Source organism: Marmota monax, unplaced genomic scaffold (genome assembly GCF_021218885.2).
Source record: "Marmota monax isolate L192 unplaced genomic scaffold, Marmota_monax_Labrador192_F-V1.1 WCK01_AAM20220418_F8-fsc00005, whole genome shotgun sequence".
NCBI lineage: Eukaryota > Metazoa > Chordata > Mammalia > Rodentia > Sciuridae > Marmota > Marmota monax.
The window spans coordinates 7032600-7045102 of NW_026692254.1; the positions used below are offsets into that span (position 1 = coordinate 7032600).

General features: G+C 41.4%; 2 protein-coding genes across 3 annotated transcripts in view; one reads left to right on the forward strand and one right to left on the reverse strand.

The window, feature by feature from the left end:
- Positions 1 to 4185, forward strand: part of Xrn2 (5'-3' exoribonuclease 2) — a 75640-nt gene extending 71455 nt beyond the window's left edge. For both annotated transcript variants that reach the window (XM_046435110.2, XM_046435121.2), the window contains exons 29-30: positions 1161 to 1299; positions 3618 to 4185. In XM_046435110.2, the coding sequence (XP_046291066.1) occupies positions 1161 to 1299; positions 3618 to 3683 (205 nt within the window). In that variant the 3' untranslated portion in view covers positions 3684 to 4185. The remainder of the gene's footprint in view (positions 1 to 1160; positions 1300 to 3617) is intronic.
- A 6187-nt stretch (positions 4186 to 10372) lies between these two features.
- Positions 10373 to 11808, reverse strand: Nkx2-4 (NK2 homeobox 4). Its single transcript, XM_046434273.1, has 2 exons — positions 11343 to 11808; positions 10373 to 10992 (listed from the first exon to the last, which is right to left on the reverse strand). The coding sequence occupies exons 1-2, from the start codon at positions 11794 to 11796 to the stop codon at positions 10373 to 10375; spliced, it is 1074 nt and encodes a 357-aa protein (XP_046290229.1). The 5' UTR covers positions 11797 to 11808.
- Between the last annotated feature and the right edge of the window lie 695 nt (positions 11809 to 12503).

Consider the following 12503-nt stretch of genomic DNA (forward strand, 5'->3'; position numbering starts at 1 on the left):
GGTGAGCTCTAAGTGAAGGGAGAAAGGTAGAATGTAGAGAGGATGGAGTCAGGCTTGAATGGCTATGAGAATACATTACCCGGTGAGCTCAGCTTTGGGCTTTGTATCCCTAGGAGTATTTTTTCCCCTAAAAAGGGAAATTTATATGCCAGTATGGTAACAATTAATACCAACTAGTCAGTATTTAAGTGAATGTAAAAGTTAATTCTTCCTTAATATCCTTAATGCCCCAAAGCTTCTAATGTTAAATATACTAGAGAATTTTCCTTTTGTTTATTCTTTGTGTAGTGACTTATAAGAAGTTGAAAGTTATTCAAGGAGAAAGTTTTATATCTTAAATGACAATTGCCTTTAGAAGGTATATGTATGCTACATCATTTACAGCTTTTAATGAAGTTATGATTTAATACCTTATACCTGTTGTTTTGTATCTGCAAAGTTAAAATAGGCACTTGAAGACAATTAAAACATTTCTTTCGACTAGTAATCTGGGACAGCAAACTGGGTTATAATAGCTGTTGAATCTGTGTTCCCATGTAAACTGTACACCAAATGCCAGTCAGCCCATGCCAATTAGTGCTCATGTTGCTAGGTCACCGTGGTCAATTGAAAGCTGCATCAATAGAACTTGAAAAGGTTTCCTCCCGATCAGACCTTCTGACATATTGAGCAGAATAATGGATGGGAAAAAACAGCCAAGTCCCCTACCCTGGATTCAAAATACTCAGCAGTAAGAATTCATTTGCAACCTGCAATTAACTAGAAAGAATGGATTCCAAGAACAAGTCTGGACATTTAAAAAAAATAAAGCCTCATTCTCCTGTCTTGTACATGTCTACTCTTTGGATAGCTTCATAAATGTAACCAACTTGGTGATCTTGGATCTACATCTTCAAATGACTAGAAGGAAATTTTACAATTGGAAATGAACAAATTACTTTTTTAAAGTTAGACCTGACTGAATTTAAAGATTTTGTTAAACAGCTGCTGAAATATATTAGACTGTACTGGATATAAATAAGGGCCATTCTTACACTCTGTATTGCATGTGACAAATCCAGACAGATTGGATTGTCCTAAAATTTGGAGATGATATCTTTTAAGGCTTTGTATAGTGTAAGAGGCTTGACTTCTAATACAGACATGGTACCTTTCCACAGAGGTGCTGGAGCTGAACCTTTACTGCCGTGGAACCGGATGCTCCAAACCCAAAATGCAGCCTTCCAGCCAAACCAGTACCAGATGTTAGCCGGGCCTGGTGGGTATCCACCTAGACGAGATGATCGTGGAGGAAGACAGGTAATACTTCCTGTGGACTGGGTGGAAAGCTTACTGCTCACCTTTTATTTAATCATGCCTTTGAGGACTCTGTACTTTTCAGTATTTCTGGAAACAATATTAGCAGAGTAGGTTTGCCAGACTTGTGTCCTTCATTAAAAATGTACCTAAGGTCAGGGCTGGAGGTATAGCTCAGTTGGTAGAGAGCTTGCCTTGCATGAACAAGGCCCTAGGTTCGATCTCCAGCACCACAATAAATGAATGAATGAATAATTTACCCATCTTCTTAAGAATTACCAGCCCGGAAGCCCTTTTAATAATAGTTGATAAAGCACAAATACACTCAGTCACCAAAACATTGTTTTTCCTTTAAGATACTGTTCTTTAATAGAAACTCAAATTTTCTTAACAAATGAGAATTTTTTGGAAGTTGAAAGTAAGAATCTGTCTATTCAGTGTTGACTTTATTCTTCTTGGAAATCTCCTTTCTTGATTCATCATTGATATCCTTCTATGTGGAAAAAAAATCTTGAAGATTTTCCACATTCATAAACAAGTTTAGTAGATGTAAGCTTCATTTTTTTTTCTCTTGATAGCATCTAGTTTTAGTATCATTTAAGATAGAGTCCTGTTTAACATAATTTCTCCCAGCAATTTCATATCCTGGCCAGTATTTACATGTTCTTTAATCAAATTCTTGTTAGAGAACAGGATTGGAATGCTGTGGTGTTCGTGGAGTTTGGCACCTGCAGTGATATGAAGTGGTTTTTAAATTGCTTACCTGGTGTTGCCTGCAGGACTTTTGCAGTGCTTCACATATTAATTTTCTAACTCAGGTTTTTGCTGTGTGTCTCTTTTCATGTAAGATCTCGTTTCTGATAGCTAAGGAAAATCTTTTTTTTATATTTTTTTGTGTATTCTTACAAGTCTCCATCTTTTGAGAAAATAATCACCTTAATTGCAAATATTTAATGCATTTGGAGAATTTGTTATAGTTCAGTAAAATCAGTTCATTTGACTTTGAATTCTTTCAACTCAAAACCTTTAAATAGAGATTGTGCTACTAGAGTCTAAATGTCATTATGCAATTAAAATAATAAGCATTTTAAATGAGGATATAACTGGAAGAAGCCTTAGAGAATGTTTAGTCCAGTCACCTCATTTTCCAAGTCAGGAACTGAAATCCTTGAACCCCATGCAGTATGGCAGCAGAACTGCCGTGGCTTGATGACTCCAGTTCATCATCTTCCTACTTCCTATAGAGGAGATCTCGTCCCTTTTAGGGTACTCTCTGCTGTTAGAGGAGGTTATTCTTATTTATTTAGAAGATATAAACCAATTGGTAAATTTGTGTTTCATTTTTTTTTTCTGTCTTGTTTCCACTGACATAGTTTTTTTTATTAAATCATGATTGTCAAAGTGCTATTAAGTTGCAGAAATTCCTATTACATAGTCATGTCTTTATTATCTTTTTAGTGAAGTTTATGACTGAAAAGGCCTTACACTATGGCCGTCAGGGTCTGCATATACTATAGTTTAAGTTTCCTAAAGTGCTCTGAGTGGCAAAATGGAGGGTGTTCAGTTTTATAACCCTGGAAGCCTAGAAAGGGAATTCTCCCTCCCCCCGCCCCCACACCCGGCCAGTCTGGGAATCAAACACAGGACTTTACCCATGCTAGGCAAGCATTCCTCTACTGAGCAACACCTCCAGCCCTTAGAAAAGGAATTATGATGGAAGGGTTGTTGAATTTATCTTTTATTATACAGAAATGTTACTTGCAAGCATACTAGATTATATTATGTTACCACTAATTGATTATGTAATAACTTTAATTTATTACTTAATGCTCTACTATTTATAACCAAACAATAAAAAATCCCTAAAATTAATTGCTTATTAGGCCTTAAGCTGACTCAGCAGGCTCTTTTCCTTGGTTATATAAAATTACTTTCTTAGTGTAATATGTCTAAAAATGGTGGGGGCTCCTTACCACAAAGTGACTTGAATTACTACTCGAGATGGTGGGAAAATGAGAACATATTTACCCTAACATTTTACTGTAATTCATTGTATATACTTTGAGGAATTTCTTAAGTGTGGTTGTTGAGGCTTATTTGGTTAGTTTTCAGTGATATCCTTTGTGCTCCAGTCTCCAACTTTGCAACAAGCTTGTGTTAAAGCTCTGGATTCAAAGTACCTATTTATGGGGACTTTCCATGTGCTGTACCTTAAGACACACTTAGCTTTTTTATGTTGTGTTTTTCCACACAGGCGTAAAATTGATTTCTTTGCAAGGGAATTAATCCAGAAAATAAATTCTCTCTTTGTTTATTTTCAGGGATATCCCAGAGAAGGAAGGAAATACCCTTTGCCACCACCCTCAGGAAGATATAGCTGGAATTAAGCTTTTGTAAAGCTTTCCCAAATCCTTTCATCATTCTACAGTTTTATGCTATTTGTGGAAAGGAGATTTCTTTTCTCAAGTAGTAGTTTTTAATAAAACTACAGTTCTTTGTGTATTTCTTTTAACTGTGTATATTTTTACTGATCTGATCTCACTGTTTTATGTTGCTTTCCAAAGATGTGTTGTTGCATAATACAGTGGATCTGAATTTATTATTGCTTGTAAAACACATTTGATGGAATTAGGAGTACTGGTTTTTCATTATGGTTAAAAATCAAACCAGCTGTGGATTTCAAAACACAGTGTATTCTTATTCTAGATCATCTAAGATCCATGCTGATTTTTAATGCACAAGAATTAGGTGTGAACTCTTGAGCTGGAACCCTCAGCAAACTAGAGTGTTTATTGTTCAGTATTTCTTTGGAAACATTTCATTAACATACTTGTCTTACAGAAATTTCTGGACTTTAGTAAAAAAAATAAAGTTAAACTTTAAAAACTCTGGTCTCGTGTTTTTTTATAGGATTTCAGCTTTGAAAATCTTGACAAAGCATGTTTTTCATAAGTCAACTTTTGCACAAAACAGTTCATTTCTACAATTAGATGTCAGAAACAAGTCAGTGACGAAGCAGATATTAAGAGGATATGGTTAACATAATCGAACAAAAGTTTTTATTTTATAGTATGTTCATTACTGGTAGTCTTTGTATAAATAAATTATTTACGTTTTTATAAGTTTCACCTAGACTTGTGTTCCAGTTTTAAGGACTTGTTCTGAATCTTTGAGAATAAAAGTTGAAAATTTTAATTCATAGCTAAATAGTCTGTACTAAAGTAACTAACTGTATGTTATTTTACAGATTTCAATTTGTATCATTTATTTTCCTTACTACTAAGCACAGATTTCAATTTGTATCCTTTATTTTTCTTACTTCTAAGCACATTAATTCTTAAATGTATGTTTGGAGCTCACCCACAGTATTTTTCCATGCATTGTTATTTGATTAACAAAACAAACTTACACATGACTCATGTAGACTCTTGTTGCTTTGTCTCAATTTTTTCCATCCTAGCCAAAGCTTATAAGATTTCATTTTGAAATGCTGTCTATTAAACATCTTCCAAACATTCAAAATGTGTAGCCATCTAAATGAAGTATTGCATAATGCAAAGGTGCCACCTAAGTTTCTTAGGAAGTTTTTGCTTTAATACTCAACCAAAGCACCCTTTTTAATCTTAGTTTATGTGAAAAAATTGTTTTCATCTTAACCTTGAATAGGAAGTTATTTTGAAACAATTGAGTTCATTGCTAGTAATGGGTGAATAAAGCAGGATCCTTTTATTAAGTGCAGTAAGAATTGCCAACATAAACATTATGATTTACACTCATTCTACTTTAAAGTGATAACGCTGTCGATTAAATATCCACATTCTACATTAAAGTGATAATGCTATTAAATATCTTCCAAATATTCAAAATGTGTAGCCATCTAAATGAAGTATTGCATATTGCACAGGTGCCACCTAAGTGTCTTAATCCTTCATGAGACTGTCTTATATAATTCAGCTTTTGACTGAATGTTTAAGCCCAAGCAAGAGGCTTGATGGACCAGTAATGATGCTAAGGTTCCCTCTGCAGAAATGGGTGTGCTAGGTCTGCTAGTGGAACCTTCCATTGTTTCACTCTGGCTTCCTTCTCTCCCTTTTTCTTGTCTCTTCTGTCTTGTCCCCACCTTGGACTTTTACAGTTATTTCAAATAAAATGCTTTGTACAGTTTTTAAGTGGAATAGTTACAGCTATAAATGTCTCCTCAAAATTCTAATGTCTAAGTCAAAGGGCCAATTTTAAGTAGTTACACTCCATTATATTTTTAAATAGGGCACCCCCCCCCCCGCACACACACCGCATTAACAAGTTTTAAAATCTTAGAACCTGCAAACAGCTTAACTATTGTGGCACTAAGGGCTCCTAATGAGCAGCTGTCTTTCCTTTTAAAGATCAAATGGGGTAATATATGTTAAAGTGCACAGCCATCTACAAACTGATATTAGATTGCCATTTAGCGTTACAGAGGCAAATTGGGTGTAATAACCCATAGGCTAATTTTCACAGGTGACGCAGGACGTCAGGAACAAGCCGAGATGGGTGTGGGGTTCTCGCCCTAGCGTTTCCCTAGGCGCCTTGGATGGAGGTCCGGGGCACCTGGGCTGAGCTGAAGGGTACGAAGACGCTGCGACTTCGCAGCCAGAGATGGGGTGGTCCTTAGAGTCCTTGTTCTGGGTAGCTGGCCCCGTTCCACTCCCGCTTATGTCGGGAAGCGCCGAGACACCGCTGCACGTGGGGCGCGTGCCCGCATTCCTTGCCGGGCTTGCGAGTCCCGGCGACCTAGTCTCTTGCCCCGCCGCCTTGGAGCGCTGCAAGCTGGTTGCGTGGAACAGGGTGGGTGCTGGAAAGCTCAGACCCCCGACCCTCAGAGTAGCATTATAGCATTTTCCCTTTGCTCCCGGGACGCGGCGCCGGGCTCCTCAACCTGCCCAGCTTCATTATCTCCCGTCCCTGTATAAATGCAATCGCTGAACCTGTAAGAGAATATCAGAAATGTTCCTGCCCCCGCCCGCTCCGCGAAGCTACCATTTTAAATTCGAAGTCTAAATGTAATCAAACTTAACTTGCTTAGAAATCTAAAATACAGACATCCTTGAAATAAATTCCCCATTTCCAGCCTGCAGAGGCTGTCTGGCTCTGTCCCAAACCTCCTGCCCACCCTAAAAGGATCAGGGAACTGAGATCGCATCAGACTCTTTCTGGTAATCATCTGCTTTATTTCTAACCTGGGGGGAAAAAAAAGGTTAGCCAACGAATGAAATAACAAAAGGCCCATTGTGGATGTACGTTGCCGGTGTATGTTGCCTCCACTCACAGTTAAATGGAACACTCTGACTTGTTTCACTATTCTGTATTTATAGAAGGAGGATCAAGAGAGAACACGATTTAATATGTGCGGGTGAAATAGAACTAGAGATGTTCACTGCTGCAATTTAGTTTTTACAACTTAAAATTAGGCAAACATAGTGGTTAAAAATTTATTAGACATCACCTAGACAATTACTGAAATTAAAGGTTGACAGATTTTCTTTCTTTTTCTTTTTTTTTTTAAAGGGCATTTCATTCGATTTCAGGTAAAATGTTCTAAAACAAAAAGAAAACAAAAAGCCTCTTCCACAAACTTGTTATCGCTAAACTTAAAAATTATATAAATGATCTTGAAATCATAGAGCAATTTCAATACTTGTTGGAGAACGAATTCCTAACGAAATGTGTGGGAGCAGTTCCCAGTCTGGGCATCTTTGAAATATCCCCCAGATGATAATTCTCACTAGCAGTAAAAGGTTACTTATTTATGTTTTATAGAATGTATCCTGGTTCTCTGTCTCCCTAGACTTGGGGGTGGATAAAAACAGCGTTTCAAAAAACTGGACTCAAATGATTAACATACTTTAGTGGAACATACTTTAGTGGTGTTCAACAGCTGGGTAATATCATCCATCCTCTGAACTGCATTTAAAATTTATATTACTACCACATAATTCATTCTTTCCTACTATGCACAAATTCATATCTAAAATTTGTTTTGTACTTCTTTATATAATTATGGTTCTTGAATTTATTTTAAGTCTTCCTAAATCATCACTATTCCATGTAGTTAAAGTGAGTCTATGGAAGGTGTTTGCATTTAGTGAACAGGATTGAATCTCTGATTTGCTTTAAGTTAAAAGTAAACAGTCACTAGCAGAATGGAGTTTGAACACATCTGTGTTGATAGAAGTCTGATTGACTACTTGTTCTGACCTTTAGGTTGTGGTTCTAAGCAAAGCCTTAAATAGAAGACAACTGGGTTACACTCTCTCCCTTCCATATACAAAACACCCTTCTTATGTCCTTCAAAATTGCACACACTCTCATACACAACACTTCAATTTACATCCCAATGCAGATTACAGAAAAGTACCTGCAATCCCTGCCATTCCTCTCCGCAACTTTGATTCTGGGTTTTGATTTCTGTGTCTCTACTGGAAAAGATATGTTAGACCCGCAAAACTGTAGGAAAATGTCAGATTTCCAGAGTTAGCGTTTCTGAAACTGAGGTTTGCTGTGGCCTCTGTTAAACTTCAAGGGGGCTTTGTTCCACTCAGACCCTGTGCCAGTTCTCTCTCTTGGTTGTGAAGACACTTATCCTCCTCTTCAGTTAATGAGTTTCACCTAGTCTGGCCGTTTGTGTTTTTATAAAAGATCTGCAGAGCACTAACTGCAAAAGAAAAAAAGCTCTTGCTTTGCATTAATCAAAAGGTGGAATTCTATAGCAAAAACATTTTCTTTTAATGTTTCAAGAAGCAAACCTTTTCCTAATTTCAGGATGTGCACACATAAACTCAATAAATTTCTGGGTGCAGAATGTTAAGCCTTTTGCAGCAATTCTTGTTTGGGTTTTTAACTGCTTAAAGGAATGCTGAAAAGAAAAAAAAGATATGACTACATTAAATATACTCTTAGAAAATATTGAATAAAAGTGTTTCTTCTTAATGACTTTTAAAAAACAGAGTTCACTTTATCAGCCCAAGGGATTCTTTGTTCTAGAAATAAATTGCCAAGGAAAAAACAGTCCAGGAAGATTCTTTTTTCCTTAAAAATGTTATCAAGTGCTCTTAGGCCATAAGCAATTATTGCTTTTGTAGTTACTGCGCTGTTAAAAATTATATATGTGGATATATATATATATATATGCATATGTGTAAATGTATATAGATACACACACATATACATATACTGCAAACCATGTGGACTTTAAAAACATGTATTCTACAACAATATGTATCAAATTGATATAAACAAGCATTTTGAACTTTGACATATCAGTGATAATTTTGCTGGCTTGGTTAACATTTACTTTATTGTCCATCCATTAATATGTTAAAAAAACAGCCCGAAGATTTTTCTGTAGGTTTATTGTACTTTGTCAATACTAATTTGTCTGCTGAAATTATTTCTTCTCATGTAGAAAGTTTCTAAAATTATATCTCATTTTTCAAAATATATTCACAGTTCCTTGAAAAAGGAATGATGATCATTTTGCTTCTTCCTACGCCCCAGTGTGACAGAAACTGGGGTTATTAAAAAACAAAAAAGCATATAATATGTAAAATATAGTTTAGAGAAAGTGCAAATTTAACTTCTATAACACCTGCCTATGGATTCACTTTGCACATTCAGAAAAATGTTCAAACAATGAAATGAAATATTTCAGGTTCAAACTCTTATTCTGAAACCTTAAAACCCAAAAGAGATTTGGGGTCTTTGATTACTATTTGTTCGATCATTTGTAAATCATGCTTTATCTATGTTCTTTAACTTTCATTAATTTATCAGCTCACATTATTCAGCTATTTCTAAGTATTTTTCCAATACCAGGTATTTAAATCATGAATAAACTGAGTTGTGATGTCACATCATTCCAACTAGTGTCTTAAAAACAAGCAAAAAAACCCTGTACACTTAATGAAAAAGAAATGACCACTTGACTTTTACGAAAAAAGTACTTCAGGTTCTTTTAAGTTATATTTAAATATCCATTTGAAACATAGGAAATATAAATCAGTATATTAAAGAGTAAATACATTATTATACAATAAAACACCAACAAAATCGGTGCAACTCCTATTAAGTCCTAAATATGATGGAAAATTAAATATTTTAGTTATTTTTCTTTGTATCTTGATTACAATTCAATAAGACACCTTAATCTTTCTTCTTGACATACTTTGAAATAGACTGATGCTAATTTTAGCAATTTACCTTTGTTCTAGTACTTTGTCAAAATTTTCAAATTCAGACAAAAAATGCCCTAAAAAGAGTAAATAACATGCCTATAGAAGATAGGGTGTATTTATTTTATCAGTTGATTTGGAGAAACCAGATTCCATATAAAAAGTAGTTTATAACCTTATGGTGAGCTGCATCTGGGGATGGGGAGAGGGTGAGAATTCTCTTCTAGGGTAATATACAAACACTGGGGTGCCAGATGGTGATCAGAACATTTTGAAATCAACATTAAATTTAAAAAAGCTATATAGATTCATATAATCAGTACTTTTTTTTTTTTACCCATTGCTCTATTTTACCTAAATGGCAATAATTCCTTTTAAATAATGTTGCTATGTGTACGATCCACCTTGAGCTACAATTCAATTTACTTTCAAACATTAATGCAATTGCACTTGCTGGGGGGTGGGTGGGGTGGGGCTTTAAAAATTCGTCTCCCAAGATAAACAAACGTCGCTTCGAAATGGACTCATCGTTAAAGCTGGGTTGACTTTTAGAGCTACAAACACCAACAAAGTTTCCAACTAACTCTTAAGAGCTTTAGTTAGGAACATGGTGAATGAAGACTTAGCCAGATTTTCGTCTAGTTTAGAAGGAGGAAATCACCACCCTTAAACGTGGTGGTACATTATTCTGTCCTGGGGCTGTGGCTGTCTCCCACCCTCCTCAAAGAAGTTCAGAGCTGTCCCTTTCCGTGATTCGTTAGTTTTTTTGATCGCGGTGCACACAAGAGTCAGCTTCCACACGTTTCCCCATCGGTTCCTGTAGACGATTGCCGCAGGCAAGACCCCTTTCCGGGGCGCCCGCACGGTCACCACGTCCTGCCATAGAGCAGGTTGGCGCCCAGCACGCCTCCGCCGTAGTCCCCGGCGGTCGCGTCCAGGGCTGCCAGGCCACCCCCGGGGCCGTGCAGCGCGGGCGGGCTGGGCGACAGCTCCTCGAGCTCGGGCGCGGGCGTCGGGGCCTGTGGCTGCGAGCCGGCCTGGCCGGGCGTTGGCGTGCCAGCGCCGTTCTGGCACGGCTTGCCGTCCTTGACCAGCACGGGCACGGCCACGCGGCGCGGTGACGGCGGCGGTGGCGGTGGCGGGCCCAGGCCGCCCTCCTGCTGCAGCTGCTGCGCCGCCTTGTCCTTGGCTTGCCTCTTCATCTTATAGCGGTGGTTCTGGAACCAGATCTTGACCTGTGTGGGGGTCAGGTGGATCATGCTGGCCAGGTGCTCGCGCTCAGGCGCCGACAGGTACTTTTGCTGCTTGAAGCGCCGCTCCAGCTCATAGACCTGCGCTTGGGAGAAGAGCACGCGACGCTTCCTTCGCGGCGCCGCCGCTGCGGCCGCGTGCAGGGGCGCCAAGGACTTTGCTGCGTCCGCGATGCCTGTCAGCGACCCCATGCCGGCCACGTTCACGCCGGCCGACGGTCCCATGAACCTGGAGACTGGGGAGGGGGCCGAAGGAGATGACCGATGAGCTCCAGGCCCGCGGGAACCTTTCCCGCCGCCGCTCGCGCTTACTTCACCTCGCAGCAGCCACGACGGCGCGGGGCCTCAGGACAGGTCCCAAGACCCCCTGCGCGCCGCGGCCCCGGCCCCGGCCCCCTCCGCGAGGCCAGGGGCCCCGCACCCCTCGCGCATCCCAGGACCCCCCGCGCGCGCCGGCCGGGAGCTCAGGGACCTCAACCCCCGTGCGCCGCGGACCCGAGCTTCGGTACCCCAGCGCCCTGGGCTGTGGCGGGAAAAGCCCGCGCCGCCCGCCTGCCCTCAGTCCCGCGCTCCTGGCCCCGCTCACTTGACGAATAGCGCGGGTCCGGGTTGGCGCCGTACCAGCCGGTGGCCGCGGCAGCCGCGCCGCCCCTCATGCCGTCCGTGTAGGAGGGCAGCTCGCTCATGTTGCCCAGGCCACCGTTGCAGTAGCCGCCCATGGCGCTGTGCGGGAACTGCGAGACGCCCGGCGGCATGTGGTAGGTGGCAGCCGCGGCGGCGGCCGCCGCTGCCGCCGCCGCAGCCGCCGCGGCATTGTGGCCTGCCATGGCGTGAGGCGGCTGCATGCCCGCCACGGCCGCCGCCTGCGAGGAGGGGCCCGGCGGCGGCGCGCGGTACGCAGCGGCCGCGGCCCCCAGGGGCGCCCCCAGCCCGGGCGGCGCGCCGTCCATGGCACCGCCGAACTTCTTGTAGGTCTCCTCGATGGGGCTCAGGATGTCGGACACGGAGAAGGGCGTCGTGTGCTTGGGGCTCAACGACATGGCTCGGCGGACGGCCAGGTAGGGGGGCCCGGGGGCGGGCGCGGGCGCGGGCGGGACGCGGCGGCCGCTCGTCGCCGCCACCTCGGCAGCGGCGGCAGCGCCTGTGCAGAGTAGTCAGCGGCGCGGCGAGCCCCCGGAGCTGCGGGATCTGGGGTTTATTTTAGTCCGGCGCCAGGTTTACGACAGACTCGGGGGGCGGAGCAACATCCCAAACGAGCAAACAATGGTCATTGACATCTTTTTCTCTCGTCCCCCCCTCCCCATAACGCAGGCAAAAAAAGGTAAGGGGGCAGTTGGGTGTTTCTTGAAAAGATCACCCCCCTTTGCTTTCTCCATCCTTGGCGCCTCTGTCCGCGCCAGTTACCCCGGCACCAGAAATAGAAGCCGGTGTTGAAGCTAGACGTGAAGGACTCCACACTTGTCCTCATCCACACATAAGTTTTCCTGAAGTGACTTAGTAGCCAAGTCCAGTATAACTGGGGAGGGGGCAACGTGCTGCTAAGTTTGGGAGGGGACGGTTTGCAGGGCTTTTCTTTTCCTTTCTAGCTACCAGCCCCTCACTAGCTCCATCATCTAAAGTGTTAAAAAAAAAAAAAAAAAGGCTCTTGGGTCCCACCACGAGAGCGCATAAAGAGAAGAGATACAATGACCGTCCTCGGCCATTGTAGGGCTCCCTAATTTATGCATCTTTAGATCCTTAAGCATCA

What these genes read in the sequence shown, in the direction of transcription:
- Nkx2-4 (XM_046434273.1), bottom strand. Translation starts at nt 11,796, where the DNA reads ATGTCGTTGAGCCCCAAGCACACGACGCCCTTCTCCGTGTCCGACATC. An exon ending in GGACCCGCGCTATTCGTCAA is followed by an intron (nt 10,993 to 11,342) that starts GTGAGCGGGGCC and finishes CCCCCTCCCCAG; the next exon opens with TCTCCAGGTTCATGGGACCG.